The 27,834-nt window shown below is 44.5% G+C and overlaps 1 protein-coding gene across 1 annotated transcript in view; it reads left to right on the top strand.

Annotated features, from left to right (window-relative positions):
- The window catches only part of MARCHF4 (membrane associated ring-CH-type finger 4), a 162,841-nt gene that overhangs the window by 34,789 nt on the left and 100,218 nt on the right, over positions 1–27,834 (top strand). The window contains exons 6-7 of the mRNA XM_081578231.1: positions 9,352–9,651; positions 10,593–11,306. Coding sequence (XP_081434357.1) covers positions 9,352–9,651; positions 10,593–11,306 — 1,014 coding nt within the window. The remainder of the gene's footprint in view (positions 1–9,351; positions 9,652–10,592; positions 11,307–27,834) is intronic.

Below are 27,834 nucleotides of genomic sequence, written 5' to 3'. Positions count from 1 at the left end.
TCTAGGCCAGAATACTGGAGTGGGTAACTGTTCTCTTCTCCAGGAGACATTCCCAACCCAGGGATTGAACCCAGGTCTCCCTCATTGCAGATTGTTTACCAGCTGAGCCTCTAGGGAAGTCCAAGAATACTGGAGTAGGTAGCCTATCTCTTCTTCAGGAGGTCTTTCCGACCCGGGAATCAAACTAGTGTCTCCTGCATTGCAGGCAGATTCTTTACCAGCTGAGCTACCAGGGAAGCCCATGGGAGACTGTAATTCATTACATAAAGTGCCTTTAGATATGGGGACACTGGCCTTGTTACCTGAGTTCTTTCCAAACTTAGATGTGGAGACATGGTTTGTCGATCCTCAGGATTTGGGAATGATGAGTGATATAAAGCTGAAAGGAGAAGGTGGTTAAGATGAACAAACAGTCTTAAAGTAACAATAATTAATATCTTAAATAATAAATATTTATTTATATATCTTTAAAATAATAAATATGTATCTTTTAAATAATAAACATTTATGTATATATCTATTTACTTGGCTATGTTGGGTCTTAGTTGCTGCACATAGGATCTTTGTTGCCTCATGTGGAATCTTTCATTGGGGCACATGGACTCTCTAGTTGTGGCACACAGCCTCAATAGTTGAGGCATGCGGGCTTAGTTACTCCATGGCGTGTGGGGTCTTAGTTCTCTGACCATGGATTGAACCTGTTCCCCCTGCATTGCGAGGTGGAGTCTTAACCACTGGACCACCTTGGAAGTTCCAACAAATTCTCTTTACTGAACCAAGAAGTGGGCCACAAAGGGGACAGTGACCCAAATGGAGGTTCTATCCTGCTCACAGGTAGAAGGGCGGTAGTTTGGAGCTTTGCTTCCAAAGCAGAAAGCATTTCCATGTATTCTTCCCTAGAGATGAGTTGCAAAATTATTTTTCAAAGAGGAGCAGCCACAATTAATTCCTTAGTCATGAGCAAAAACCCAGATGCCCTAAGTATAAATATTTTTTCTAAGAAATCATCTTTTTTATCTTCTTTATTATTTTTTGATTGATGTAGTAGGCAAAGGAAACACAAGCACGATTTTCTGCTAATCGCTTTCCTCTTTTATTTCTCCAGTAGTTGTCCTCATAAAGATTACATTTTTTCCTTAGGTCCTCTTTCTCTCATCTTTCCAAGGCCATGACTTTATCTAAGAGGTCTTCCTGAATATTGAGGTAAGGAGAAGCAGTATTGCCTAGTAGTTAAGGATACTGACTTGTGATTCAGAAAGACTTGATTTTGATCCTTACTTCACTATCGTTTCAGTCAAGACAGGTTACATTATGCTGAAATAACAAACAACACCACATTTTCAGTTTCTCAACACAATGAAAGTTTATTTGGTCTTCTCAGGAAGACATTGCAAGTCTCAGTCCCTCTGCAGGGCAGCTACCTTCATGTAGTGGCTCAGTGGTCCAGGCTGCTTTGGTCTCATGTCACCCTCATCTCAACACATGACCCTATGACTGCAGTGAGAGAGAAATCAGGCATTGAGAACTACATGCCAGCTCTGCACTGTGTCATCCCAGGAATATCTTGTCACTTGAAGTCACAATCCATTGGCAACATCATCCACAAAACCCTGCGCAATTGCAAAGGGAGATGGTAACTCTAGTTTTACATGTATCCTGGAAGGGGAAGGGAATCAGAAATATTGGTGACCACTGTTATTAATCACCATAACCACACACTGACTGTTTGATCTTGGGCAAGTTACTGAACTCTCTGAACCTCAGTTCCCTCTCTTTTAAAATGGGAAAAATATTATCTAACCAATAATTTTTTTGTGGAGATTAAATAAGACAAAGCATATAAAGTGTTCAGCATGGTGTCTAACATATTGTTCAAGAAATGGTAGACATCCAATCCATTCCCTACTTAGCAACCAGAGTGACCTTTTAAAAAATGGAAATCCATTACTTAAAATTTTTCAGTGGCTTCCCAGCTCAGTTAGAACTTAATGCAATCTTTCACCATTGTTTCAGGACTCTGCATGACATGATTCTTGTCTTCTTCTCTGATTTCATTTTCCATCACCCTTCCACTCATTCCCTCGTCTCCAGTCACACCTGCCTTCTCTCTGTTCCCCTAACATGCTACATCATTCCTACTTCAAGCTCTATGCTTGCTGACTTCTCTGATTGGAACATTCTACCCCAGATGTTTACTTCATTAGTTCCATTTCACCTCTTTGGTCTAAAATCAGAACGCTTTCCCTGTCTTCACATCTATTTCCTTCCAGTTAATACATGTGCTAGTGAGTCATTCCCTATCACATTACCCTGTTAAGTTTCTTTATAGCACTTATCACCGTATGAAATTACTTGTTTTATTTATTTGTCTATTTATCTGTTTTCCACACTAGGATGTGAACTTTGTGACAGCAAAATCTTCATCTGTCTTGCTTCCTACTGAATTCCTGTCACCAACAATGGTCTAGATTCCAGTGGTAAATGCACAAATCTTTTCTCAGCATCTTTTCCATATCACTGTGTTGCCTTTTTCTGATATTGATTTGAAACTCGCTCTTAACTCACTCTTGTCTGGAGAAGAATTATCCACTCAGAGCTGGGGAATGGCCAGCCCTGCTCACGTGGCAGCTGATGGTGGGAAGTTGAGGTCCTGACTCTGAACTTTGTCTTCTAAGCCAGTGTTCTGCACAGTGGAGCTCAAGAGGAACTAGACAAAAAGATGCAACCCAAGTCCCGTACTGGACATATTAAGTCAAGATCTCTGGAAATGAGAATCTGCCCAGGAAATCTGCACTTTAAACAAGCACCCAAGCTGATCTTTGGGCTTCTCACATGTCACTAGTGGTAAAGGACCTGCTTGCCAATGTAGGAGACATAAGACATGTGGGTTCAATCCCTGAGTTGGGAAGATCCCTTAGAGTAGGACATGGCAACCCACTCCAGTATTCTTGCCTGGGAAATCCTATGGACGGAGAAGCCTAGTGGGCTACAGTCCCTAGTGTTGCAAAGAGTTGGACACAACTGAAGCGACTTAGCATGCACTCAAGCTGATCTTTAAAGCACACTAAGGCTTAAGAGGTGCTCTCCCAGGTCTTAAGTTCGGCCTCTCAATGAAGCATACCCAAATAGTTCTTTTTCCTGGTGATCTCTCACATGGACACTTGCATTGTCTTGTGAATGATTGAACTCTTCATCTGAGGTCAGAATAAAGTGCTTTGGGGCACAGAAATCACAGGCAACATTACTGAGTGCCCTATGTATGAGTTACCAATTGCTATGGAACAAATTACTCCAAAACTTAATATGCTTCTAACATTTGGGGACACTTTTCTGCCCAGTAGAAACCCCTTGAGAGAAATAGGGAAAAGTAACATGAGTCATGAGCAGGAATAGGAGAGAAAATTTCCATTTCAAATTATTCCTTATTAGTGTCTCAAATTATTCCTTATTATTCCTTATTGGACAAGGAGGCTAGGATATTGGTAAAGCTGGGGCTGTAATATTACTCTAGATTCTTAAAATCCACAATTGAAAAAGTCATGGTAACAATGGCTATGCTGATGGTTGGGGTGGTCATAATCCATTCAGCAAATATGTATTGAGCACCCACTACTACATGTCATCACTGACCTAGGCACATGGGATCAAAATGGACCAAAGCCAAAACATTAAAACAAGACAAAGCAAAACCATCCCTTGCAGCATGGAGCTTAAATTCTAGAAGAGGAGATAGAGGGAAATGATGCTAGCATCTCACTCTGTTTGAAATATTTCCTTTCCACGAATTCTTAGTCCTGAGGGAAGTAGTCTCTACCAAGTGCCAAAGTTCAGTTGAGAGATTCCTTAACTTCATCTCTTCCAAGACTTGAAGGTGAATATCTACTCAAAATGCTTACATGCAGGGAAATGGACTTTGGTTGAGAGGTAAATGTCTCTATAGATGTGTGCTGGAGTGGGGGTTGTGATAACGGAGAGAGGGCTTAAAACAACTACATTTATCTCACAGTTTCCATCGGTCAGGAATTCAGGCACAGCTTAGTTGGGTCCTCTGGCTCAGGTTCTTTCAGGAGGCTGCAATCAAGATGTTAGCCAGACTCAAGGCTCAGCTGGTGAAGGACTTGAGTCCAAGCCCACTCATGTGATTGTTGGCAATCAGTTCCTTGTGGGCTGTTGGACTCAGGACCTTGGTTCCTTGCTGGCTATTGGCTGGAGGCTGTCGGTCCTCAGTTCCTTGCCACATGGGCCTCTCCATGGTGCACCTCACAATGTTGCATCTGATTTCCATCAGAGTGAGCAGGTGAGGAGAGCCAGGGAGAGAATGACAGCAAGAGGCAAGTCAGTCTTGATCTCTGAAGTGACATCCCATCACTTTGACTATATTCTGTTTATTAGAAACAAATCACTAAGTCTAGCTCACACTCCAAAGGAGGCAATTACACAAGGGCATGAATACCAGGAAGTGGGGTGCATTAGGGCCCCTTTTAGAAGCTGCCTGCCACACCTTAGCTTTCATTTTGAATTATCTTTTGACATGGGACACAGTATGACAGACAATAAGTATGTAGGGATTCTATATGGCCCTTGGAAGCTCAATTTAAAAGGAAATGTTGCATTATAAGAAGAACATACACTTTAGGCCTCAATCAGAATCTTGCCTTTGTTGATCACCAACTGTATATAACTTTAGACTTTGTTTTTCTGACCCTTGGTTTTCTCATTCAAAAAGTATGGAAAACACCTACCGCCTAAGGAGTTTTGAGGATCAAAAAGTCACTTGGGCAAGGCACTTGTTAAAATGCAGATTCTCAGGTTGCTCCCCAAGAAATTCATGTGTAGTAGACTTGGAGTGGCTCTTAAGAATTTCTATTTTTAAAAATTTTCTAACTTTTAATTTCATGTTGGAGTATAGCCAGTTAACAATGTAGTTTCAGGTGGACAGAAAAGGGACTCAGCCATACATACACATATACATATATCCATTATCCCCCAAACTCCCCTCCCATCCAGGCTGCCACATAAAGGAATTTCTATTTTTAATAAGTACATTTGCAAAAGATGTGTGGCTCAGTATATGATAGCTATTAACAATCTGCATGATAACAGTAATTCTGCAATTATTCTTGAGGAATTATAAAGGAACTATGTATTTAAACTGTGAATTAGTGGAAAGCAAACTGTATTGAGGGTTAGAAGATGTGTAAGTTCTAGCCCTTACTTTGTTATCAGATCTTAGGCATAGAGTCACCTAATCTTTTTGGACCCCTTTTCCCCCCAGACTCTGTAAAATGCTTTCCACCCTGAATACTCTGTCTAGGAAAAGAAACAATAGCTACTAGATGGCATCTCTTTATGGCTCCCCTGGTTGTTGAAAAAAGTGCAATGGCCTCCGTAATAAGTCTTTTCTGAATCTCTGCATCTCCTAATATTTCTTGCTGAAGACTATTCCTTTGAGCCTTTCATTCTTCTACTCTTTTAATTCATATGACCCCAGCATCTCTGTATGTAATGAAATATATCTGAAAACAACCTCGTTTAAAAGAATAAATCTATTAAGGAGCTGAGAACTTTCTGGTGTGAAATGAAAAATATTGATTGCTTCTCACCTGTTAGCAGTGAAATCCCATCCAGTTAATTAACCTGCTAAGAGATAAAGTTTATTTCTGCCCTTCACCTTCAGATCCAAATCTTTAAAACCATTAAAACAAGTACATGGTCAATGAATAAATCTTCTCCCAGAGTGGCATTCAGGGCCTTCTGTAATCTGGCTTCAGTCTACCTTTCTAACTTTACTTCCAGCTACTTACCTTCAAGCACCTTCCACTCCAGGCAAATGGAAGAATCAAAGTATTTCAGCATTCCCACTGCCAGAAATATACTTCCCTCCTCTGAATTCTACATATTAACTCAGTTCAAAAGTCACTTCTTTAAAAAATGCTTTCCTAGAGCTCTGGCATCTCCAACCTTCCCACCTCTCTTAATTGCTGCCAAGCTGTAAGCATTAATTACCTCCTATTTCTAAACACTTCAAAATTTGAATACCTTTGTAGTATTTATTACTTTATAACTTATGTTATGATTTTATATAAGTTTATAATACTAGACCTTAAAGGGCACAATTTCAACCAATTGATTTTTATGTTCCCCACATCTTCCAACACAATGCCTTACCTATAACTGGTGTTTAGTAAATATTTTTTTGAATGCTTAAATGGAGACCCATTGATCTATGACTTTAATTCTTAAGAGGCTCACAACTACTGTTTCATCATCAGTATCAGAAGAATCTGACTCAGTGAGGCACTTTTCAAGATTTACATTATGTTCAAAACAGAACTTTCAAGCTTTCCAGGTTTTTTGAAAACAATCTTGTTGCTTCCCACCCTTAGCAGCTTTCTGTTTCTAGAAATTTTTTTGCTGTCAGTGGAAGAGTTGGAAAAGACAGTCTCCTTATGGGTATTACCCCTTTCAATGACTCTGAGTAAAGCTTCTTATGGCTTTTGTATCTTCTGCCCCAACTTACTTCCATGACATACTTGGGACCAGTGTTTTTTTGGCATAAAACCCTGAAACTCAGTTTTGGGTAAAACAGAATTCAGTCGTATATGAGAGCATTCACATAGGTGTGCCTAGGATAAAGAGGAAAAATACGATAGCTTCACTGAAACAAAAAGGCCATCCATCACTCGTTGTTCATTTTCTTTTTAATTTTTATTTATTTTTAATTTAAAAACAATTTAAAATTTTCTGAAACATTCATTTTCTTGATCACCCAGCAAACTTTAGGTGCTGTGTTATTTACATTTGATGATTTAAATATAAATACTGATTCTTGCCTTCAAGGATTTCTGAGTCTTATAAAAGGAGATGAATATATGATGAAATCATTATTAAAGACTAATTTGCACAATGTCAGAGGCAAGCACAAGGTAATGTGGAGCACAGAGAATTTTCTTTGAGATAAGATGGATTTTTTAAGCAAAGAAAATCTTTTCTGTAGCACAGTAGTCGTGCTCATAGCAATAAAATACATATTATTTTGGAGTTGTTAACAGCATCATCCTCTTCCAACTACTCACCTTGGGCCAAGTGTCAGCACCTGCGGTGGGTTCTGAGGCATGATTCAAGCAAGTAGCCACCCTGGGTTAACCAAGACCCACACTTACGTCCTTGCTCCTTAGAACTTGTAGGAAAGAATCGTTGAAGGACATAGCAGCAAAGGGATAGTTTTCTTGTGATTCATAGGGCTGTCAATGATATTTTGGAACAGAGTTTTTTGCATGCTACTCTGTCTATGGCTACAACATTTTTAAAGGAGTACAGATGACTCATTGGAATAGTTTGTCCAAGTCTATGACCTTGGCAGTGTGTGTGTGCGCGCGCACACACACACACATGCATGGAGGGTGAAGAGGGAGGGATGAGTTATGAGGAAAGGCAAGAAAGCAATCTTAAGTTTTAAATGACCAAAGACTACAGCTGCTAAGTACTGAGTATTTGTATGGACCACTTTAAATTTTCCTTTTTCTTCACATTTAAGGACACTTTTCTATTCACTAGCAACTCATTGAGAAGGATGGAGTAGGATGACATGAGTCAGAAGTGGAAATAAGAGAGGAAATTAACATCCATCTCAAATTATTTCTTGTCAGTGCCTTAGTGAAAGCCTCAAACAGAGGGGAAGCTGGAGACATTGGCTAAGATGAGGCTGTAATATCACTCTGGATTCTTATGATTACGATTGAAAGAGGTCTATGGCTTGGAGTAATGATGGTTTTAGGCTTCCCTGATGGCTCGAATAGTAAAGCATCTACCTGCAGTTCAGGAGACCTGGGTTCAATCCCTGGGTCGGGAAAAGACCCTGGAGAAGAAAATAGCAATCCACTCCAGTATTCTTGTCTGGGAAATTCCACGGACAGAGGAGCCTGGCAGGCCACAGTCCATGGGATTGCAAAGAGTCGGACACAATTGAGCAACTAACACAAATGACTTTGGTGATAGTGGTCATAATCCACTCAACAAATATGTATTAAGTACCTAACCACATGCCTTCACTGACCTAGGCACATAGAATTTAAGTAGACACAGAAAAATTTCTGTCTAGAAGTTTATATTCTAGAAAAAAATGACAAAAATGGTGTTAGCATCTCTCCCAGTTAGAAACATTTTCTTCTCGTGAGTTCTTACTCATGTGAGGGACTCAGTTTCCATCAAGTCCCAGCATCAGTACAAGAATCACAAAAATTTCTGTCTTTCAAAGCTTTCAGACTGGTATCTGCTTAAAATGTTTATATGAGCAGGGGAATGGGACTCTGGTTGAGATGTAGAAGTCTCTGTGTATGTGAGTTGAGGGGGCAGTAATAGTGTACAGCGGGAAGAAATTCTACAGCGGTGCCATCCACACTGATACACTCTCCCAAGCTGGGAGGAATGCACGAGTTAGTACCTGAATGCTCCCCTCCACCCCACTTGCCTTTCTCTCTCTTCCACCACTTTGCTCCCTCCTCCTTTCCTTCCTAAATCCCTCCTTCTCCTTCCTTCCTTTTCGCCTGGTCCCTCCCCATCCCCTTCCCTCGAACAGTGCTTCCCTTCTCCCCTCTCTCCTTCTCCCTCTAGTCTCTTTCCCTCCTCAATCCCTCCCCGACGTCTGCGTCAGGCCCCCACTTGCGTGACGCTCTGGGTCTGGGTGGGAGCTGTCCACTCGCCCGGGGTGCTGAATGCAGCAGCGGCGGCGGAGAGAGCTGAGAGCCGATTCTCTGCTCCAGGAACCTTGCTTCCAGACCTTGGACAGTCAGCTCACCGCCTGCCACCTCCCTTCCAGCACCACCCCTTTGGGAACTGAGCCAGGGGGGCAGCAGTCGCGGCGGGCGGGTGCTGAGCAACGGCGGAAGACGAGACAACACCTGGCAGCAGCCTGGAATCTGATTTGCTTCCTCTCGCCTTTTCAAAGAGATATATTTATACATGGTTTTTGGGGAGTCGCGAGGACCCAGCCGGAGCCAAGTGCTGGCTACCTCCCACCTCGGCCACGCTGCTTCGTTTCCCCCTCCCCACCCTTAGCTGGTACTGCAAACAAGCCTTACCTCGTTGCTTCCACGAAGAGAGGTAGCAACAGCGAGCCCAGCCAGCCAGAGGCAGCGGAGAGGAGGGAGGGGTTGGGGGGGGGCGCAGAGAGCCGACCGAGGCCGCCCTTGGTCGAGGTAGCAGGGTCAGAGCTGCCGTGAAGACCCGGCAGCCGCCCTTCTCCGCCCCCACCCCTCTAGAAGCGCTCTTTCCTGATTATTTGAGAATCGAATTATTCTTATTTCACTAGTATTATTTCATTTTTTATTACCCTTACTCCTCACTCCCCAGCCGCCCCCACCCCTACGCCTGCCTCGCCTCTGGTTGCATGGCAGCGCTGCCTGGGCGCGGGGGCTCAGAGCTGGCCCCCCGGGAAGGAGGAGGAGGCGGAGGATCATGAAGCCGGGAGTCTTGGCCGCGTCGGAGGGCGAGCTGCAGCCAGAGGACGAGCCGGAGCGGCCCCCGCCCCGGAGACACCCGGACGCCGCCGACAAGCAGTCGCCGCCGCCGCCACAGCAGCATCGGTGGCCGCGGGCAGACCCGGAAAGAGAGAAGGAGGGCGACAGCGGCCCAGAGGAGCAACCTGAGAAGGCGAGGCCACTCACCCGCCCGGACCTGCCCTTCTACCGCCCCTTGCCCCTCGCCCCAAGGGACCTTTGATGGAGCCAGGGAAGGGGGCCAAGGATTTGCAGACTGCCATAGGGCTGGGCAGGGGGCTCTGATCATGTAACTACTCCCCTAGTTCTCTCCCACACGCACGCCCCTCTTCTCTACCCCTTATCTCTGCTCCACTGTCTCCCACTCCCCGAACACACACCCTTCCTCTAGCCAGAATCCTAACGCTCAGGAAGGAGGTGGCTCTGCTAGGGTTAAACGATCTTTTCTGGTTTTCCCTTTCTTTTCCCCGTCCCCAGTCCCTGATTTTCCCACCTTTATTCTCCTAATTGGCTTTCCCCTCTTCTGTGCAGCCCTTCTGCTGCAGAGGCAAAGCACAAGCCCCTTGCCCAATATCACCTGGATCCCTTCCCCACCACCTACTGCTCTCTTAAAAGCAACTCTGGTGCTTCTGGAGGTTAATTGCCCCAGTTTTCTGCCCAGGAGAATTAAAACTTCTCCCAACCTCCTCTGTTCCCCTCCTCACCTCCCCAAGCCCCTCAGAACCAACCTCCTGCTACCTAAGGAAAACTTGCTTTTCTCTCTAGCACATGCAGTCCTCAATTCTTCACTGAGCTAGTTTGCTCTAAGCCCAGCTCAGTCCACTCCAAATTTTATTGATAACCTTCCTCACCCTTTTATATGAAGAAATTTCCCACTGCCTGGGAATTTGAGAAAAACCCAATAAGCCCCTCCTGGGGAAATTTCTAACAGTCAGACTTTGATCTCAAGGCCCTAACAGCCCATCCTCAACTTTTTTTCTATCCCCCTGCCTGTACCAGTGCTACCGGGTCAAAAGCAAAGAGGGAGACACGCTGAAAGCTTAAGGTTTGGGTAGAGGTGGGAGGGGCAAGACAATTTTTTGTTGGGCTTTCCAGGTAGAGTTCAGGACCAGTGACTCTCAGTTGTCAGTCTTGGGAACCATTTATTTGCTACTTGGACGGGATGTAAGAGAAGCCAGCAAGAACGAAGACTCCCTCCATCATAACACAGATACACTGTGGACCCCCCCCCAGACCATCCTATCCTCCGCAAAGGCTCCACCTGCCCCTACCGGGCTCTCTGCTTCCACTGAGCACATGCTGATGCCCCTGAGTGGGCTGCTCTGGTGGTGGTGCTGCTGCTGTGCCTGGTACCGCTGTGGATTGTGCACCCCAGCTCCCCAGATGTTGCGCCACCAGGGTCTACTCAAGTGCCGCTGCCGTATGCTCTTCAATGACCTGAAGGTTTTCCTCTTGCGGCGCCCCCCTCCAGCGCCCCTGCCCATGCACGGCGAACCCCAGCCCCCTGGTTTGGCGGCCAACAACAACACCCTTCCGGCTCTGGGTGCCGGGGGGTGGGCAGGCTGGAGGGGCCCTCGAGAAGGGGTGAGCAGGGAGACCCCTCCCCTGCCACCTCCACCACCTTTGCCACCTTCTGCGGAAGATGACTGGGGTGGCCCAGCCACAGAGCCACCTGTCTTGCTGCTCAGCAGTGCCTCGTCAGATGACTTCTGTAAAGGGAAGGCTGAGGATCGCTACTCACTGGGCAGCAGCCTGGACAGTGGCATGAGGACCCCACTCTGCCGCATCTGCTTCCAGGGGCCGGAACAGGTGAGACCCTTCTCCCCTCTTCCTACTCGCCTACTTGCCCTGTGCTGTCTCTAGCAGGAGGACTGTAAGCTTTAAGGGATCCTCAGTGATGTTTCATGTGGTTAAATTTGCCCAAGAGGTATCTGGTGCCTGGTGGAGCCTGTTTTGCATTTTCCTTCCATATGCTCAATTCCATCCAAAAATTCCATAAGCATCCTCAGAGGGGAAGATTCGGAAGTTGGAAGGGATGAAACGAAGGAACTTGGTGGCACATTCATGCTTTTTGCCAAGATATCCTTGTATCTGATTTGTTGTTAGTGACATTTTCCCAGACTGTCTTCAGTTCCAGATTCAAACTTCTTCCCTTTCTGATAGTGTGTGGAGATCTTGTCCTTACAGCCTATGTCTATTTCTTCACTTTGAGATGATCCCTTCCTATATTATATTGACATCCTCAGCAGTATGTTTTAGTTACTGAGGAGGAAATGGAGAGGGTTTGTAAGTTCATGAAGATTATACAGTTTGCTAAGACACTTCTTGTCAGACTCAAGTTTTTCTAGGTTGAAAGCTTTAGGTAAGTAGGGTGAGAGAGAGTTTAAGGAAAGTGGAGAAGGATGTAGGGAGTCTGATCATGACTATTCCCCTTGGCCGGTCTGAAGGCACATGAACTTAGAAAGTCCCTTAAACTTTCCCTATCAGGATAGATAGAGATGCCAAGTACCTTATGGACCAGAGTCTTCCCAAGGCCAACGGTTCTCCCTACACCCACTCATTCAGATTTTCAAAGACATAGTCACACGACACTTTCTAGCTCCATTTTCAATCTAGTGTCTTCAGTGCTGGAGAACATGTGCATATTCTTCTGGAATCATGAATTGTGGCAACACAATTCTGGCCCACAGAACCCCAGATAAGAAAGGTTCACCTGAAAATCTGACTTACTTAGTGATGCTGGAGAAGGAACATTCAGTTGCACCCTGGGCAGGGTTATATGGTCACATCAGCCACTTCTTCACTAGTTTCCCAGAAGTGGGGGGTCAGGCTCTCTGGGTGCTCCTACAACAAGTGATGGTGTAATAGGATGACATGCTGCTGCACCCGAGTGGCTCTGGTTCTTGTTGAAGGCTTTGTCTTTGAGAGACAGGCTTCACTGATATTTTCATTCATTTTGTGTTTGCCTGGAATGAGCAGGGCACTTCAGGACAGATGATGACAGGGACCATGGCCCGGGCATTATGAGAGGAAGTAATGTTGACCTCAGTGTGAATAAATGTCTCTGAGAGGCTGAGGGCAGGGTTCCTCCTCTTTGTGACTGGAGTGGGTTGCCATTCCCTTCTCCAGGAGATCTTCCCTACCTGGGGATTGAACCCAGGTCTCCTGCATTGCAGGCAGATTCTTTACAATCTGAGCCACCAGGGAAGCCCTTTTGTGACTAGAATTGCCAAAAAGTCCCAACTGGACTGCAGCCTAGAGCCAAAGACTCCTGTTAAGCAGGAAGGTCCAGGTGCCTGCTCAGTGCCCCTCTTTCAGGGCTGGGCATCCAGTGCAGACACAAGGAGGAGTGGCACAGCTGAGAAAAGGAAGTGTGCTTCACTTTGGGCTGCTCCCAATCAGCATCTGTCCCCATCAGAAGCTCGTCTTCTCAAAAAAAAAAAAGAGAGAGAGAGACTAATTTCTTCTCCCATATGCCTAGTTCAGGTCTGAATGTCAGAGGCAAGGGAGTGTGGCTTCTGGCAAGAATATGCTTGTCTCTAGAAAACAACAGGGCTTGGAAACTGTTCTGCATGATATTTATCTGCTGTATGAACTCCTTCCGTTTCTTTATTCCCCAGGGTCACTGTTCCAACTTCTGTGATTAAAAAGAACCTTTTTCTATTCCCCTCATTTCCTTATAAGTATGTTGAGAGGATCCAGAAGATAATGTGCCTGAAAATGACTTGAAAGGGATTAATATATAATGACATATATTTTGCTCATGGTAAAACAATATTTTGTTTTAAAAAAATTCTTAGGAATACTGTGAAATATCCTTAAGTGACATAAGGTCTGGTCGGAGGTTAGGAGCTTTCCTTTCTTGTTTGTTATTTCTACAATGTGTCATAAATAAAGCATGGAGTGAAAAAAAAAAAACAAGCTAGCACCAATAAAGAAATGAGCTCTATTATGTGAGAGGGATGGGAGATAGTGTGGATACTAAGTCTGGATCAAGTCAAGCACCCTCTGCATATGACTATTATGTTTTGAGGTTTTGCTTTATTTGGGCAGGAGCCAGGAGATTTTAATGGGATTGTGTTATACTAGAAACAAGAGTCGCATGTGTTAGATGTGAACACATTTTCCCACTTTTTGCTTGTTTTTCTTCACAGGATTTCAGTGAGGAAGGGAGACAAAGGGGAGGAGATGGGGAAAACCCTCTAGAGAAGGAAGAAAGAGAAGTCAGACATAGGCAGAAAGTGAAAAGCTGAGATTTCAGTATTTTGTTTTCTGTTCAGGGAGGAAGCTGTCCAGTAATTGTTCACACGTGGACTTGCAGCGAATGCAGACAGTCTGCAATCTCAGTAGCTGAATGTCTTGGTCTTTTCTCTGACCAGACAAAGGAACTGAACAGCTCCTCGGTCACTTGCCACTGCTCCAGGGGCTAAAAGGATGCCAAAGCTGAAAATCTGGTTTCTTCCTGCCAAAGGCTTGAAATGTATGTGGTGAGGGGCAGGCAACTGAAGGATCCAACAAGTTCCAAATTCATATATATCTCTAAAGGTCTTAGTATTTATTCATTCACACATGCATATATTTAGCAAATGTTTGTTGGGCACCTATAGCATGCCAGATATTGTTTCAGACCCTGAGTTTCCAGGAGTGAACAACACAGATGAGATCTGGTCTCCTGAAGCTAATGTTCCAGTGAAGACGCAGAAATAGACAAGTAAACTAGCAGACAAAGAAAGTGATAAAGTGATTTCAGATGGTGTTGAGTGCTGTGATGAAGGCAAAACAGGAAAATGAGTTAGACAAGAAGGAGGGGGAGGGCTTGGGAGCTACATTACACAGACAGATTGTGAGCAGCTGCCCTAAGAATATACCATCTGAGCTGATACCTAAGTGATGCAAATGACCCAGGGACACATACAGAGGTCTAGAGGAAGACTTATCCAGGTAGAGGAGACAGCAGGCTCAAAGACCCAAGAATGAACCCACTTAGTATGTTTGAGAAACAGAAGAGAGGACAGGAGGAGAGAGAGGGGTGGGGTGTGAACAAATGCTTCAAAGACCAACTCGGCTCCACACTGGACAACTGCCTAAGTGGCCAACTCCTCCCCTCAGCTATTCATCTGGGTGGCCCAGGGGTCAGTCGGTCAAGGATCCATGAGAGCATGGGACAAGAGCCTGGCTGGCAACCCTTTGCTCTCCATTTCTGCTTGAAGCTGCCCTAGTTCATGTCCAGGAGGTGTGCCATGGCAGGTAAGCAGAGGTCTCTGAAGCCAGATGGCCCCAGTTTGAGGCCTGAACAATTTGCACAGATTCTCTGTGCTTCAGGTTTCTCATTTGTAAAACTGGCCTGATAATAATAGTCCCAAAATTCAAAAGGTTATTCTGAGCACCAGATTGGTCAACACCGTTAGAGCAGTGCTGTCACAGTGTTTGTTTCTCTTGTTATCTCAGAGATAAGACATTGTCCCCTTTCCCACATACTTGGTTTGAAAGGAAAAGTGTGTCCCAGCTTCCAGGCTGGCAGGAGAACTGCTGTGATGTGGTCCATCTGTATAGTGGATCGCTTCTTGCTCACTCACAATGCTCTAGACAGAGTGCTGCTCTTGTGTTTCCATCATCAAAAGTCTATATTAAGTGCCTACCTCTGCCTGCTGCTCTGCTGAGCAGGGTCAGGAGAAACAGGGCAGATGTGGGCCTGCCCCCTCTGGGAGTTTCACAATCTAACCCAGACATCACAGAGGCTGATAGAGATCAAGAACACACAGACAGTGAGTCGCAGGTGAATTACAGTAATATCAGGGCAAGGAAGAGATGCATGCTTAAAAGCAGCTAGCATGTGGGGTGCCTATTCAGAGAGACAAGCGGATGAATTTGCTACCTTTTCTCCAATTAGTCAGAGAAGATTTCTCTGATGCTGCTGCAGACTAAGTGAGAAGAAATAGACTTAGGCTGAGTCTAGGCAGCAGGAAGCAGGAGAGATGTGAGACACAAGAACATGTTAACAAAGAGGTGAAACCATCTCCCAGGCTGGGTCAGCTATGGAGCTCCTGGAGTGGGTACAAAGATGGACTCTACCATAGTAGAGGGGGTGATGGGGTACCTGTTTTGGACCTAATAAAAAGCAAGAAATAAGTCTGGAAGGGATTAAGTCTTGGTCAGCATCCCTTATTCTTCCTGGGGTTCATTTCTCTGGAGCTCCGAGTTCAGAAGGGGCCAGAGTAATGTGAAATATTTTAGTCAATGTTTTTGGATCTCAGAAAGTAGAAGAGGGTGTTGCTGGGTTCAATGGAAACTGGGAACCCCCAGATGCAAGGAGAACTCTGGGAATGGAGATCAAATAGAGCATTTTAGGGGAGAAGAAATAGTATATTATTTTTCTTATCATCATGGTTAAATTTTATACTTCTTTGTGTGATTAATTAATATCTATATCCACAAAGAATAGACCCATACCTAACATTTATGGACCACAGGGCAAGAGTATGGATATAGTCTCACATATCATCAGTTCAGTTCAGTTCAGTCACTCAGTCATGTCTGACTCTTTGCAACCCCATGGACTGCAGCACGCCAGGCTTCCCTGTCCATCACCAACTCCTGGAGCTTGCTCAAACTCATGTCCATCGAGTCGGTGATGCTATCCATCCATCTCATCCTCTGTCATCCCCTTCTCCTCCTGCCTTCAATCTTTCCCAGCATCAGGGTCTTTTCAAATGAGTCAGTCCTTCTAATCAGATGGCCAAAGAATTGGAGTTTCAGCTTGAGCATCAGTCCTTTCAGTGAATATTCAGGACAGATTTCCTGTAGGATGGACTGGTTTGATTTCCTTGCAGTCCAAGGGACTCTCAAGAGTCTTCTCCAACACCACAGTTTGAAAGCATCAATTCTTCAGCGTTCAGCTTTCTTTATAGTCCAACTCTCACATCCATACATGACTATTGGAAAAACCTTTTCACATATCATAGGCCAAAATATTTATAAGTAATAAAACCAGCTAACAAACTGTTAAACAAAGTCCATTACATCCTTCTGTCCTGGAAGGATATACCTTTAAAACAACCAGGAAAACAGGTCTGAATTCAAAACTGTTAGAGTCCTCTGAATTCTGTGCTAGGCAATGGGGACACTTGGCCCTTGGTCAACAGGCCACTCTGATCAGATTCTCTTTCCACTGCTGGCTCCATCTTGTACAGTGACAAGCCTTGGACATACACATGTGACATATGCACTGGCTTGTCCAAGCTTTACCTATACCACCTCCAAAGAGCTTCCTCTTGCCTCTCTCCCTTTGAGCTTGAAGAAAGAGAACCATGAAGGTTTGGGGAGCAGGCTCATAGCTAAATAGGCAGGAATTCCAGGGTTTCAGGTAATCAAAGCATGTTCTAGAAAGGGGATGTGGGTCCCTGAAGGCTCCTCATTCTATGGAAAGTGTTCAGCTGAAGGACCAGAGTGGAGCCTTCGATAGCAAGGGGCCCTCTTGCCTGAGTCTAAGGAAGGCACTGCGAAGGGACTGTAAGAGCCTTGGAAGCAGTGACTTGGTTGTGATTTGCTTATCAATCCAGTTCCTGGCTTTATGCTCCGTAAGTATTTGCTGAATGAATGAGCCTTTAGAACTCATGCAACGGGCAACCCCACAGGTATGGGAAGTGGGGAGAAGAGACTAAAAGAGAGAAAAATACATTCACAGGCTGACCATGTGCTGCACACAAAATGGGGCAGAGCTGTCCTCTGTGATCACAAATGGCAGTGCCTTGGCCAGTGATGGAATCTCCCGGGAAGCCAACTTGGGTTTTGATACTAGAAAGAACTTTCTATCAAAGCTGTCTCCAAGATAGTATAGGCTCCCTTAGAAAGGGGGCTCAAGTAGGCAACTGAAACTGACACTCAAAATCCCCTTTGAGCTTGAGACTTGGGATTCATTATGAGATTGCTTGGGGTCCAGAGAGATTTTAATGTAAGCAGAAAGAGATGGGTCTGCATCCTTTTCTAATTCAAAGGGTCATCTAGTCCCAGAATATCTAGTTCCAGGGCCTACATAGCCCACGGCCTGTAAAAATGTATCTTCAGCAAAGATCACAAAGAACAGTCTCTGTCTTGTGTTTGTAGAAATCCTAAGGTGCTGATGAGGATGTGATGGCCGCAATCCTGAACTTGCACCATGCACGTAAAATAGGAGAGCGAGCATTTCCCGAATGGCAGGCAACAGACACCATCATGGACCTGGGATGCAGAACCATCCCAGGAAAGGGGAAGCACACCTGTCACCACCTTTTCCCAAAATCACGTGTGAGCTATTTTCATTTTCTCATCGGAGATTTTTTTCCCACTGTTGTTTCCCAGTTGCTGCATCTGACAGTCCTGGTCCTATTTAAGCTGGAAGGTCCAAGGACCCTTTGGTGAGGGTTCTCAACAAAGCTTTAATGCTTTATTGGGAAATGACGTAAGGAGGCTTAAACCTCACCATTGGGTCCCTGGTTATTTTCCAGATTTAGCTCTCTATGATTCACATGCATACACATGCACATGCATGCATATGAATAAAGCATGAAGTGGAGGAGGGGAGTTAGCCAGTGTCTTGACAGTGCTGGAGTGATTCTCACCTCAACTCTCTGTAGATTCTCTGCATGGTGCTCACTTTGGAGTAATCCTTCTTCACTTGCCAGCCTGCATCTGCTTGCGGTGGGTTGGCTAATTTATTGGGTGTGGCTTCTAGCTGAGGCCCCCATACAGAGACTTCATAGAGCTGAAATATAGATTTCAAAAAAGCCTGGAAGAAGAAATGAGAGATCCTGGAAATCAATATATCTCCCTCTCTCTCTCTCTGCTCTCTTTTCCAGCTGGTATGTGGAGAAGCCCAGCTGTGGCTTGTGAGTTGGGGGAGGGGGTTGGTTTGAGGGGGAGGGGATCCTCAGAGGAGTGTGGGAATGAGCGAGCTGCTTCTTGTTTGCTGGGAAGGAAGCCAAGTTGGAAGTGAGCCCGGATGTAAAGGATCTGGCAAGTGAATACTGTGTGGGCCGAACTGTATACCATCCCCCTCTCAAGAAGTATCATGTGTAAGATAGAGTCACTTAGACTCTGTGCGTATTACATAGAGTCCACCTTTGATACCTACCACTGTGCATGTTAAAAGTAAAAATGGGGTGAGCATAGGACTGACTGTTTCATGACAATACAGGTGAAATTGCAAAAGTTATCGTTTGAGTTCTAGGTAGATGCAAATTGTCAGAAAAAAAGGGGATCTGCAAATATAGGCTCTGTGATCCAAACCCACAAAGGGGACACACAAGACCCAGTCTTGCACCCAGTTCTTTGCTTTGATGAGGGTATCTACAGGGCCTGTGCTCAGAGATGCTGAGGATGACAGATCAGATTAGTTTCCTTCATTGTATCTGGATGTGGTCGAAGAGAAGCAACATCAGTTTTTCCAAAAGAAGCCTCTTGAAACTACCCTGATGTCTAACATAGGGCTTTGCATACAGTGCATGCATGGTCAGTTGCTTCAGTCATGTCCGACTCTTTGTGACCCTGTGGACCATCGCCCACCAGGACCGTCACTCCTCTGTCCATGGGATTCTCCAGGCAAGAATACTGGAGTGGGTTGCTATGCCTTCCTCCGGGGGATCTTCCCTACCCAGGGATTGAACCTACATCTCTTACATCTACTGCACTGGCAGGCGGGTTCTTTACCACTAGCACCACCTGGGGAACCCTTGCATACAGTAGGGATTCAATATTGATCCTTTCCCCTCCTTCCTGGCACATTCCAGACTAGCAGTGTTATCTTTGGTTCCTGGTGTACATATTCACTTGTGTGTACATGGGCACATATGTGAATGTATGTGTGTATATGAGTTAAAATGCTGAATGAGGGGGAAACGGATGAACGATTCCACCCCGTCCAACCTCCTTTTCTGATTCTAGAATCACAAATAGCAATGATTCTTTTTCTAGGAATCACAGTGATCATTATCCTGGCTTGAGATAACTTGACCAAGAGCAGATCTTTTCTCATCTAATTGTACAAAGATGAGAAGAACATGGGATTCCAAGTCAGAAAGACATGGATTTAAATCACAGTTGGGGTCCTTACCAGCTAAGTGATCCTATGTGACTTATTTAACCTTCCTGGACCTAGATTTCATTATTTATAAAGCAGGAATAAAGTGCTGAGCTTGAACACATAAGGAGTGGGCATGATCAAAGTTCTAGCCACACAGCAGTTGTTCGTTAAGTGGGAACAATATTTACCTCATTCTGTCCATGTAGCTCGGAGACCAGGTGGGGCCCCCAGATCATACTGCTGTCTTTCCTACCACCTGCTCTCACGACAACCTTAAGAAATCAGACATGCTGATTAAAGCTGTGCTTTGACCACAGAAAGCCCCAGCTGTTTTTTATGCCTGATCATAAGGGACACACATTTAGATCCAATGTCTCTGTTCACCTGACTTTTTATCTTTCATTTCCTGATTCAGCTGAACCTCCATCCTCTCCTGCTTGGACCCCTCAGTCCTAATATATGTCTTTTTTTTTGGCTACATTGGATCTTTATCGCATCGTGAGGGCCTTCTCCAGTTGTGATGCACGGGCTCTAAAGCATGCAGGCTCAGTAGTTGCAGCACAAAGTTGCTTCATAGCGTGTGGGATCTCAGTTTCCTGACCAGGGATTGAACCCATGTCCCCTGCATTGGAGGACAGATTCTTAACCACTGAATTACCAGAGAAGTCCTCTAACATATGTGTCTTTATCCATCTCAATCATCACTATGTCCCCAACCAATCTTTGTTAAATAACACTCTCTGTTTGACAAGAACTGTGCAGAAAGACAGTTTTCTGGACTCTGAAATCCCTAGATGCCAGGAACAGGCTGTGCACAGAGAGGAGCATGTTGAGGAAGTGGCGGTGGAAACACCTACTCAGGTGACAGCAAGGTGTTTTTCATTTAGGGTCATCCCTAGACTAGCATTTCTGAAAGCTGGGATGGGATGGATACTCTAGACAGACATGATGGTAAATAACATGGGTCCTCAAGTGAGAATGTTGTTCTCTTGATATTTTGTTCTCATGTCTTATGATTGTGTCAGGAGAAAATCTCATTGGAGATTTTCATAACATTAAAAGATTTTCATAAATCTCATAACATGTCTTTCACATCTTTTCAACACTTGTCAATCTCCTCTGTAAACAAAGAGAGAAGCTACCACACTCAGAGCCTTTGGACACACAGCAATGTCTAGCTAGAATCTGTGAATCTTGTTTCTCTTGTATTTGTGTGTGTCTACTCTTTTTTGGGGGGAGGCTTCTCTGGTGGCTCAGTGGTAAAGAACCCTCCTGCCGATGCAGAAGATGTGAGTTTGATCCCTGGGTTGGGAAGATCCCCTGGAGAAGTAAATGGCAACCCACTCCAGTATTCTTGCCTGGGAAATCTCATGGAAAGAGAAGTCTGGTGGGCTGCAGTCCATGGGGGTCACAAAAGAGTCAGACGTGACTTAGTGACTAAACAACAACAGTGACAACTCTTTTGTATTAACAGACTTTATTTTTTAAAGCAATTTAATGTTTGAAGACAAACTGAGAGAGCTCCCGTATACTTACTCCCACACTGCCTTCCCCACCATCAACATCCTGTATCAGAATGGTGCATTTTTTATAACTGATGAACCAATGTTGACATATTATTATTATCCAAAGTCCACAATTTGCATTGCAGTTCACTTTTGATGTTATGCATTCTGAGGGTTTTAACAAATGCATGATGACATGTATGTACCACTATAGTATCATATAGAACAGTTTCACTACCTGAAAAATCCCCTGTGCTCCACCCATTCATCCCTCTGCTCTCACCCCTGAACTCCTGCAATATAGTCTGGTCTTTTTCAGAATGTCATTTCACTGCAATCATGCAGTATTAGCCTTTTCAGATTGGCTTCTTTCATTTAGTGATATGTATTTACTGGTATGTCTTTTCATGGCTTGATAACACACTTCTTTTTAGTGCTGAATAATATTCTATTCTTTGGGCTTCCCAGGTGGCACAGTGGTAAAGAATCTGCCGGCCGAAGCAGGAGATGCAAGAGATCTGGGGTTCAATCCTTGGGTTGGGAAGATCCCCTAGAGTAGGAAATGGCAACCCACTCCAGTATTCATGCCTGGGAAATCCCATGGATAGAGGAGCCTGGTGGGCTATAGTCCAGGGGGTCCCTCCCAAAGAATCATACATGGCTGAACACACACACACAATATTCTATTGTATGAATGTAATGAATGTAGTACAACTTGTCTTCTTTTAATAGTTACTGATAGCATTTTTTTTTTTTTTTGCTTATGGTAGTGACAAAAAGTCTCCTTTAGAAATAAGTTTACTGAAGTAAAAGTATGAGACATTTAGAGAAAAACGTTAAGTATGAAGAAAATAATAGTGTGAATATGTCAAACAGTGTAAGTGACTGAAGTTTGGGTAACACTGACATGGGTTGCACACTTCACAATACTCCTGAAATATCTGTGGCCACCAAGAAGTGCCTCAGGTATGGGGAAAATGCAGAGTTACAGGCCATGGTCCTAGGGTGGTACCCTGGAATCTGCATTTCTAACCATTGGTGCCCTGGAATGTCCATTTCTAACCATTGGCTTTGACGATTCCGAGTAGGGGATTACTTCACAGGAATAGTGTTATTAGACAGGAGTTTGAGGAGGAAGCCAAATCGGGGGAGGAGAAATGCTTCTACCAGACCTGAGGTTCCCTGACATATAAGAAACAAGGCTGTGGGCCCTAGTAGAGGAGCGGGCAGTAGTTGGGTAGGTGAGCACAGGACCATGTGATTAGGAAGGAAGTCTCTCAGCGAGGAGGAAGGAACTGATGACTCTTACATCTCTCTCCATCCCTGTCTCAGTGATCTGAGAGCTTCAAGTCCCACCTGGGACAGCCACAAGATGGAAAAAAGTCTAACCACTGTGCGACTCTGACATGAGGGAGAGATGCAAACTTTGACTGTGTAAAGACATTGCCCAGCAAATGCTAATTTCCCTGACAAATACAACCATCAATTCACATTCCTGAATGATGTTCAGAGGCTATTCTTGAGCAAAGTCGAATCAGGGCCTCTGGGGGAAGCCCTAGAGTCCCCGAGTAAGGTAACAGATGGTGCACAGCGTGCTCCCTCACAGCTCACTGAGTACCAACAATGAAGAGCTTCAGTTTTGGGATGGCACATCACTCTTTCCTGCAACTTGGCTGGATCTAGAGACATGGCTCTGTCTAACTCCCCGTAGCAGGGGTGGGGAATGTCGTTCTCCTGGGTGATTGGAAAGAGAAGAAGTTCAGATGTCATGAGCTTTGGAAGTCTCTCTCTCCACACTATGTGTACCTCCTTTTTAGGGTTGCCATGGGACTTAGATGAGCTAACAGATGCCAAACATTAAGAGCATTGCTGACCCACAGTCAGCACGCAATAAATGTTAGTAGCCATTGTTATTATTTTCTCATTAATGTAAGGAGGAGGTGGTACGAGGGAATATCCAAGCCCCTTCTAGTTCTGTTGTCTTCTTTTATGCCTTATCAGGCAGAGGAGCAATATCTGAGGTTATAAATCCAATTCTTCCTTTCATCAATAGAAGAAACCTCCCTAGAAGAATGACGTTAGTGTGTGTGTGTGTGTGTGTGCTCGGTCGCTAAGTCATGTCTGACTCTTTGCAACCCCATACACCGTAGCCCATCAGGCTCCTCTGTCCATGGGATTTTCCAGGCAAGAATACTGGAGTGGGTTGCCATCTCTTCCTCCAGGGGATCTTCCCAGCTTCGGGAGCAAATCCGTGTCTCCTGCATTGGCAGGTGGATTCCCACTGTGCCACCTGGGAAGCCCAATGACCTAAGAACGGAGCCTTAAAGACTGAACCAGAGAAAGAATTTGGGAAACAGGAAATGGAGACTTCTCCAGACATTGGAACAATGGAAGCAAAAAGTCAGAGATGTTTATGGGAAAATTGGCATGGTGGATAAGAATATGGGGCTTTCAGAGCCAAGCAGAACTGCGTTTCAATCCAAGGGTTGCTTTGCAGTAGATATATGACCTTGGGCAAGTCACTTACAGACAGAAATGTTAATTTCTTCCATGGTAGAATGGGAATAATAATAATAGTGCCCATCTTAAAGGTACTATTGTGAGGCTCAAATGATGTCATGCATACAAAACTCTTGGCAAAGAGTAGAATACAAACACACAATAAATTTGCAAAGATGCAGTGAACATTAGTTCTTAACGTTATCTGGTCTACCAGGTTTTCAATGGTCTTCTCTAAACTTTCTTTGAGAATGTCTGCCTTGATGTGTGTATGATTGTTGGTTGCTGACATCAGGAGAAGCTCCCAAAATATCACAGGGGTAGGTGAAACTAAACATACTCAAGCATTGTCAGTAAATTAAAATTATTTCACAGATGCACCTAAAATTTTCCAAATGTATATAGAAGCCACCAGGATGAACAAAATCAAACGCATCTTTCACATTTGTTAAGCTTCTTGTCAGTAAGTATTTTCTCAATTAACAGATACTTCAAGTACAAGTATGGGCTTCTCAGGTGGCCTAGTGGTAAAGAATCTGCCTGCAATGCAGGAGACCCGGGTTTGATCCCTGGGTCGGGAAGATCCCCTGGAGAAGGGAATGGCAACCCACTCCAGTATTCTTGCCTGGAGAATCCCATGGACAGAGGAGCCTGGTGGGTTACAGTCCATGAGGTCGCAAAGAGTCGGACATGACTGAGTGACTAACCACACACAAAGTACAGGTATAGTCATTTTGAGGGTTTGTGGAACTCTTTTAGTATTTAAAAAATTTTTTTTAAAGATTAATTTATTTTTGACTGTGCTAGGTCTTCGTTGCTTTGCATGGACTTTCTCTAGTTGCAGCGAGTGGGGGCTACTCTTTGTTGTGGTGCGAGGGCATCTCATTGTGGTAGCTTCCATTTTTGTGGAGCACCAGCTCTACAGTGCATGGGCTGCAATGGCTGTGGCACATGGGCTTAGATGCTTTGCGGCATGTGGGATCTTACCTTACCAGGGATCAAATCCATGTTTCCTGCATTGGCAGTCAGATTCTTAACCACTAGACCACCAGGGAAGCCCCTATTTTAGTATTTAAAGAGACAGGCTAAAAAACAACCAACCAAAGTGTCATGGTCATGAAAGATAAAGAATGTAGGGGAAACCACCCTAGACTGGAGGAGTCTAAAGAGATACAGTAACTAAATACAATGTGTCATTTGGGCTTGCTTCAGAGAAGGCAATGGCACCCCACTCCAATACAGTTGCCTGGAAAATCCCATGGACGGAGGAGCCTGGTAGGCTGCAGTCCATGGGGTCGCTATGAGTCGGACTACTGAGCGACTTCACTTTCACTTTTCCCTTTCATGCACTGGAGAAGGAAACGGCAACCCACTCCAGTATTCTTGCCTGGAGAATCCCAGGGATGGCGGAGCCTGGTGGGCTGCCGTTTATGGGGTCGCACAGAGTCGGACACGACTGAAGCGACTTAGCAGCAGCAGCAGCAGCTGGACCAAAGAAAGTCTGGACCTGACTTGCTTCTGTCCCTTTGTGGGACAGTTGCTGGTAAGATGTAGATGTTACTTGATGGCATTGTATCAATGCTAAGTTCCTCATTTTGGTCATTGTACTATGATTCTATAAGATGTTAACCTTTGGAAAAATAGGGTGAAGGGTTTATAGGAAGCTGTGTTTACAAGTTTTCAAATGAGTCTTACATTATTTCAAAACGAAAAGTTGAAAACTGAAAATAATTTAAATGGGGGTAGTTTCTCATACTAGGAAAAACTGAGGGGAAAAAGAATATAGAAAAAAGAAAAAAGCATAGAAAAAACAGTATGGGTTTGGTGGTTAAAAGCACTGGGTTAGAATCTAGGCTCTAGCACTCAGAAACTGAAAACAACTTTGGGCAAATCAATTCAATGCCCTGGGCTTCAGTGTTTTCTATCTGCAAAAATTTGCTTCTATGGAGCAAATTAAAGAAATACAGCATAGAAATGTTGTGAGAATTTGAGTAGACAACACCTACCATAGTACAAGGAAGGGGCTCCATATAAACATTCACTCTCGGTCTGCTCTCTCTTTACCCCTCCGTCGGAAGAGCATGACAAACATCCCTCACACATTTCCCAGATGTGAGGATTGTGTGCTAAGTGCTTTGAAATTGACAGGGTGACACCCGAGCAATGGAAAGTGTTGAGTGGGCAGGAATGTTTTCCCAATACGGGATCTTAAGCATATAAACAGAGTTCATAATCATCAGCATAAAGAACATTGGCCATTATGCTGTGTTTTTTTTAACAGTTCTTAACCTGACACCCCAAAAGGAGCGCTTTGGCACATTGAGTGAGTGTGGGCTGTTTATTTGATTCATCCTGTGGCGATTTCTCCAGGAGCCACAGACTTAAGCCTCCATGGAGCAGTGAGCTACTTTAGAAAGAAAAGCTGTCTGGTGCTGGGACTCTGGTTCACTTATGTGTTCAGAGAACAGTTGGCCCAAAGCAGGCGGTCACAGGTGACTGAGGGCAAGTGTGAGTGGGAGTGAAGAAATGTCCCCTCTTGTGGTGTGTGTTTGTCTGTGGGTGGGAGTGAGTGAGTGGACATGTGTCTGCACGTGAACTACATCTATTTAACACAAAAGAAAACGGCGCTTGAGGGGGCTGGTCCATTTGACTGCTCCTGCCTTTCAATCATCTTTGTTCCAGAGAGAGCCCAGGGGGTCTGGTCCTTGCAAACTCGGTACTGACATTTTATACAAGAGTCACTGCCTTGTTTCTTACTTCTGGCATCCACTAAGTGTCTGTCTGCAAAAAACAGAAAAAATCAGTTTGGGGCTTTTGGAAGTGTATGTAGTTTGACTTGAAAAGTTTTCCGCCATCTCCTCCGCAAAACACACATAGAGAGGTAATCTTTATCCTTTCTCCTAACTAACATTTGACATGATGGCTGGAATTTGCTTCAAAATAATCTAGTGACTAAAAGTGAAACAACACTGGTCATGAGTTGATAAATGCTAAATTTGGGTGATGGGTTACATGGTTTCTTCTATTCTCTCTACTTTAATGTATATTTGGAATTTTCCATAATAGAAACGCATGGCCTATTGTCTGGTTAATTAAATGTTATTAAAAGACAATTATTGAACAGGCTTTACAAGAGAGGAGGCACTAGCTGAGAGCAGACAAAACAGCTTTGTGGCACAGTGATGCTGACGATCAGGGCCAAAGACAGACAGGACCAGAGTGCATCCAGCAGGCCCTTCATCAGTCTTGCTCAATGAGGGGAATAAATTTGATGACCTCTTAAGGGACCTTCCATCCCCAAAGGTCATTATTTAAAGATAAAAATGTCCTGTTGTCCCTTTTTTTTCTGGTCCACCTGGCTTGGTGGCAGCAAAAGGATCGGTGTGACAACTCAGTCAGCAGACATTGAGTGAACACACCCAGTGCTACTCCCTGAGGATGTGGAGATAAGATGGTTCAGTGAAGAGCCTGGCAAGCTGAGAAGCAATCATAAGATGACATAATCAAAACAGTGAGTACCTTGGACCAGAGTCACATCCATTGTGCTGAAGGACCACACAGGACGGGTGACTAGCAATGTCTGGGAAAGCTAGAAAAGGATCTCTAGAGGAGCTTCTCCTTGAGTGACCATGCTGGGATGGGTAGGGGGAATTCTCCAGATGGAGAATTCCACCTGGAGAATTCCAGTGTATAGCAGTGCCAACTATACAAGATCCACCCTCACTCTGCTCATCAGGACTATTTCCCACACAGCCTAATCCTCTCTCCCTCTCACTGCTTTCCAAATCACCCTACTCTGCTCAAAGACCCAGAATCACTCTCCTTAGAGAACTGGGTGGATTAAAGTATGGGCTTCATGCAAATGGCGGAGGGGTGCATTAACTCCTCTCTAGAAGCTTCTCCTCCCAATGCCAGCCTTTTGGGGCTTGGTCCTACTGGCCTTTCTGTAAGTGGAGCCTGCTGGTCTGGTTGTTCTTGGGGGGCACCTACCTGGTAATAATAACTCTGCAAAAACTTTCTTGGTTGATTGAATTAAGGGTTTTTTCTGTAAGTATTTCTTTTAAAAAATATTTTACTATTCTTACTTTATTAATTTTTATTTTTTGGCCATGACACACAGCATGTGGGATCTTAGTTCCCCAACCAGGGATTGAACCCACACCCCTTGCAGTGGAAGGGCAGAGTCTTAACCCCTGGACCACCAGGGAAGTCTCTGAATTGAGGTTTTATCTGGAAGCTTTAGTTTTGGGTCCAGGAGCTACATTATCCTCCAATG

This window comes from Giraffa tippelskirchi, chromosome 3, assembly GCF_054371585.1.
Source record: "Giraffa tippelskirchi isolate mGirTip1 chromosome 3, T2T-mGirTip1v1.2.pri, whole genome shotgun sequence".
NCBI lineage: Eukaryota > Metazoa > Chordata > Mammalia > Artiodactyla > Giraffidae > Giraffa > Giraffa tippelskirchi.
Note: the sequence above shows the minus strand (reverse complement) of the source record. Positions and strands in the feature narration are given on the sequence as shown.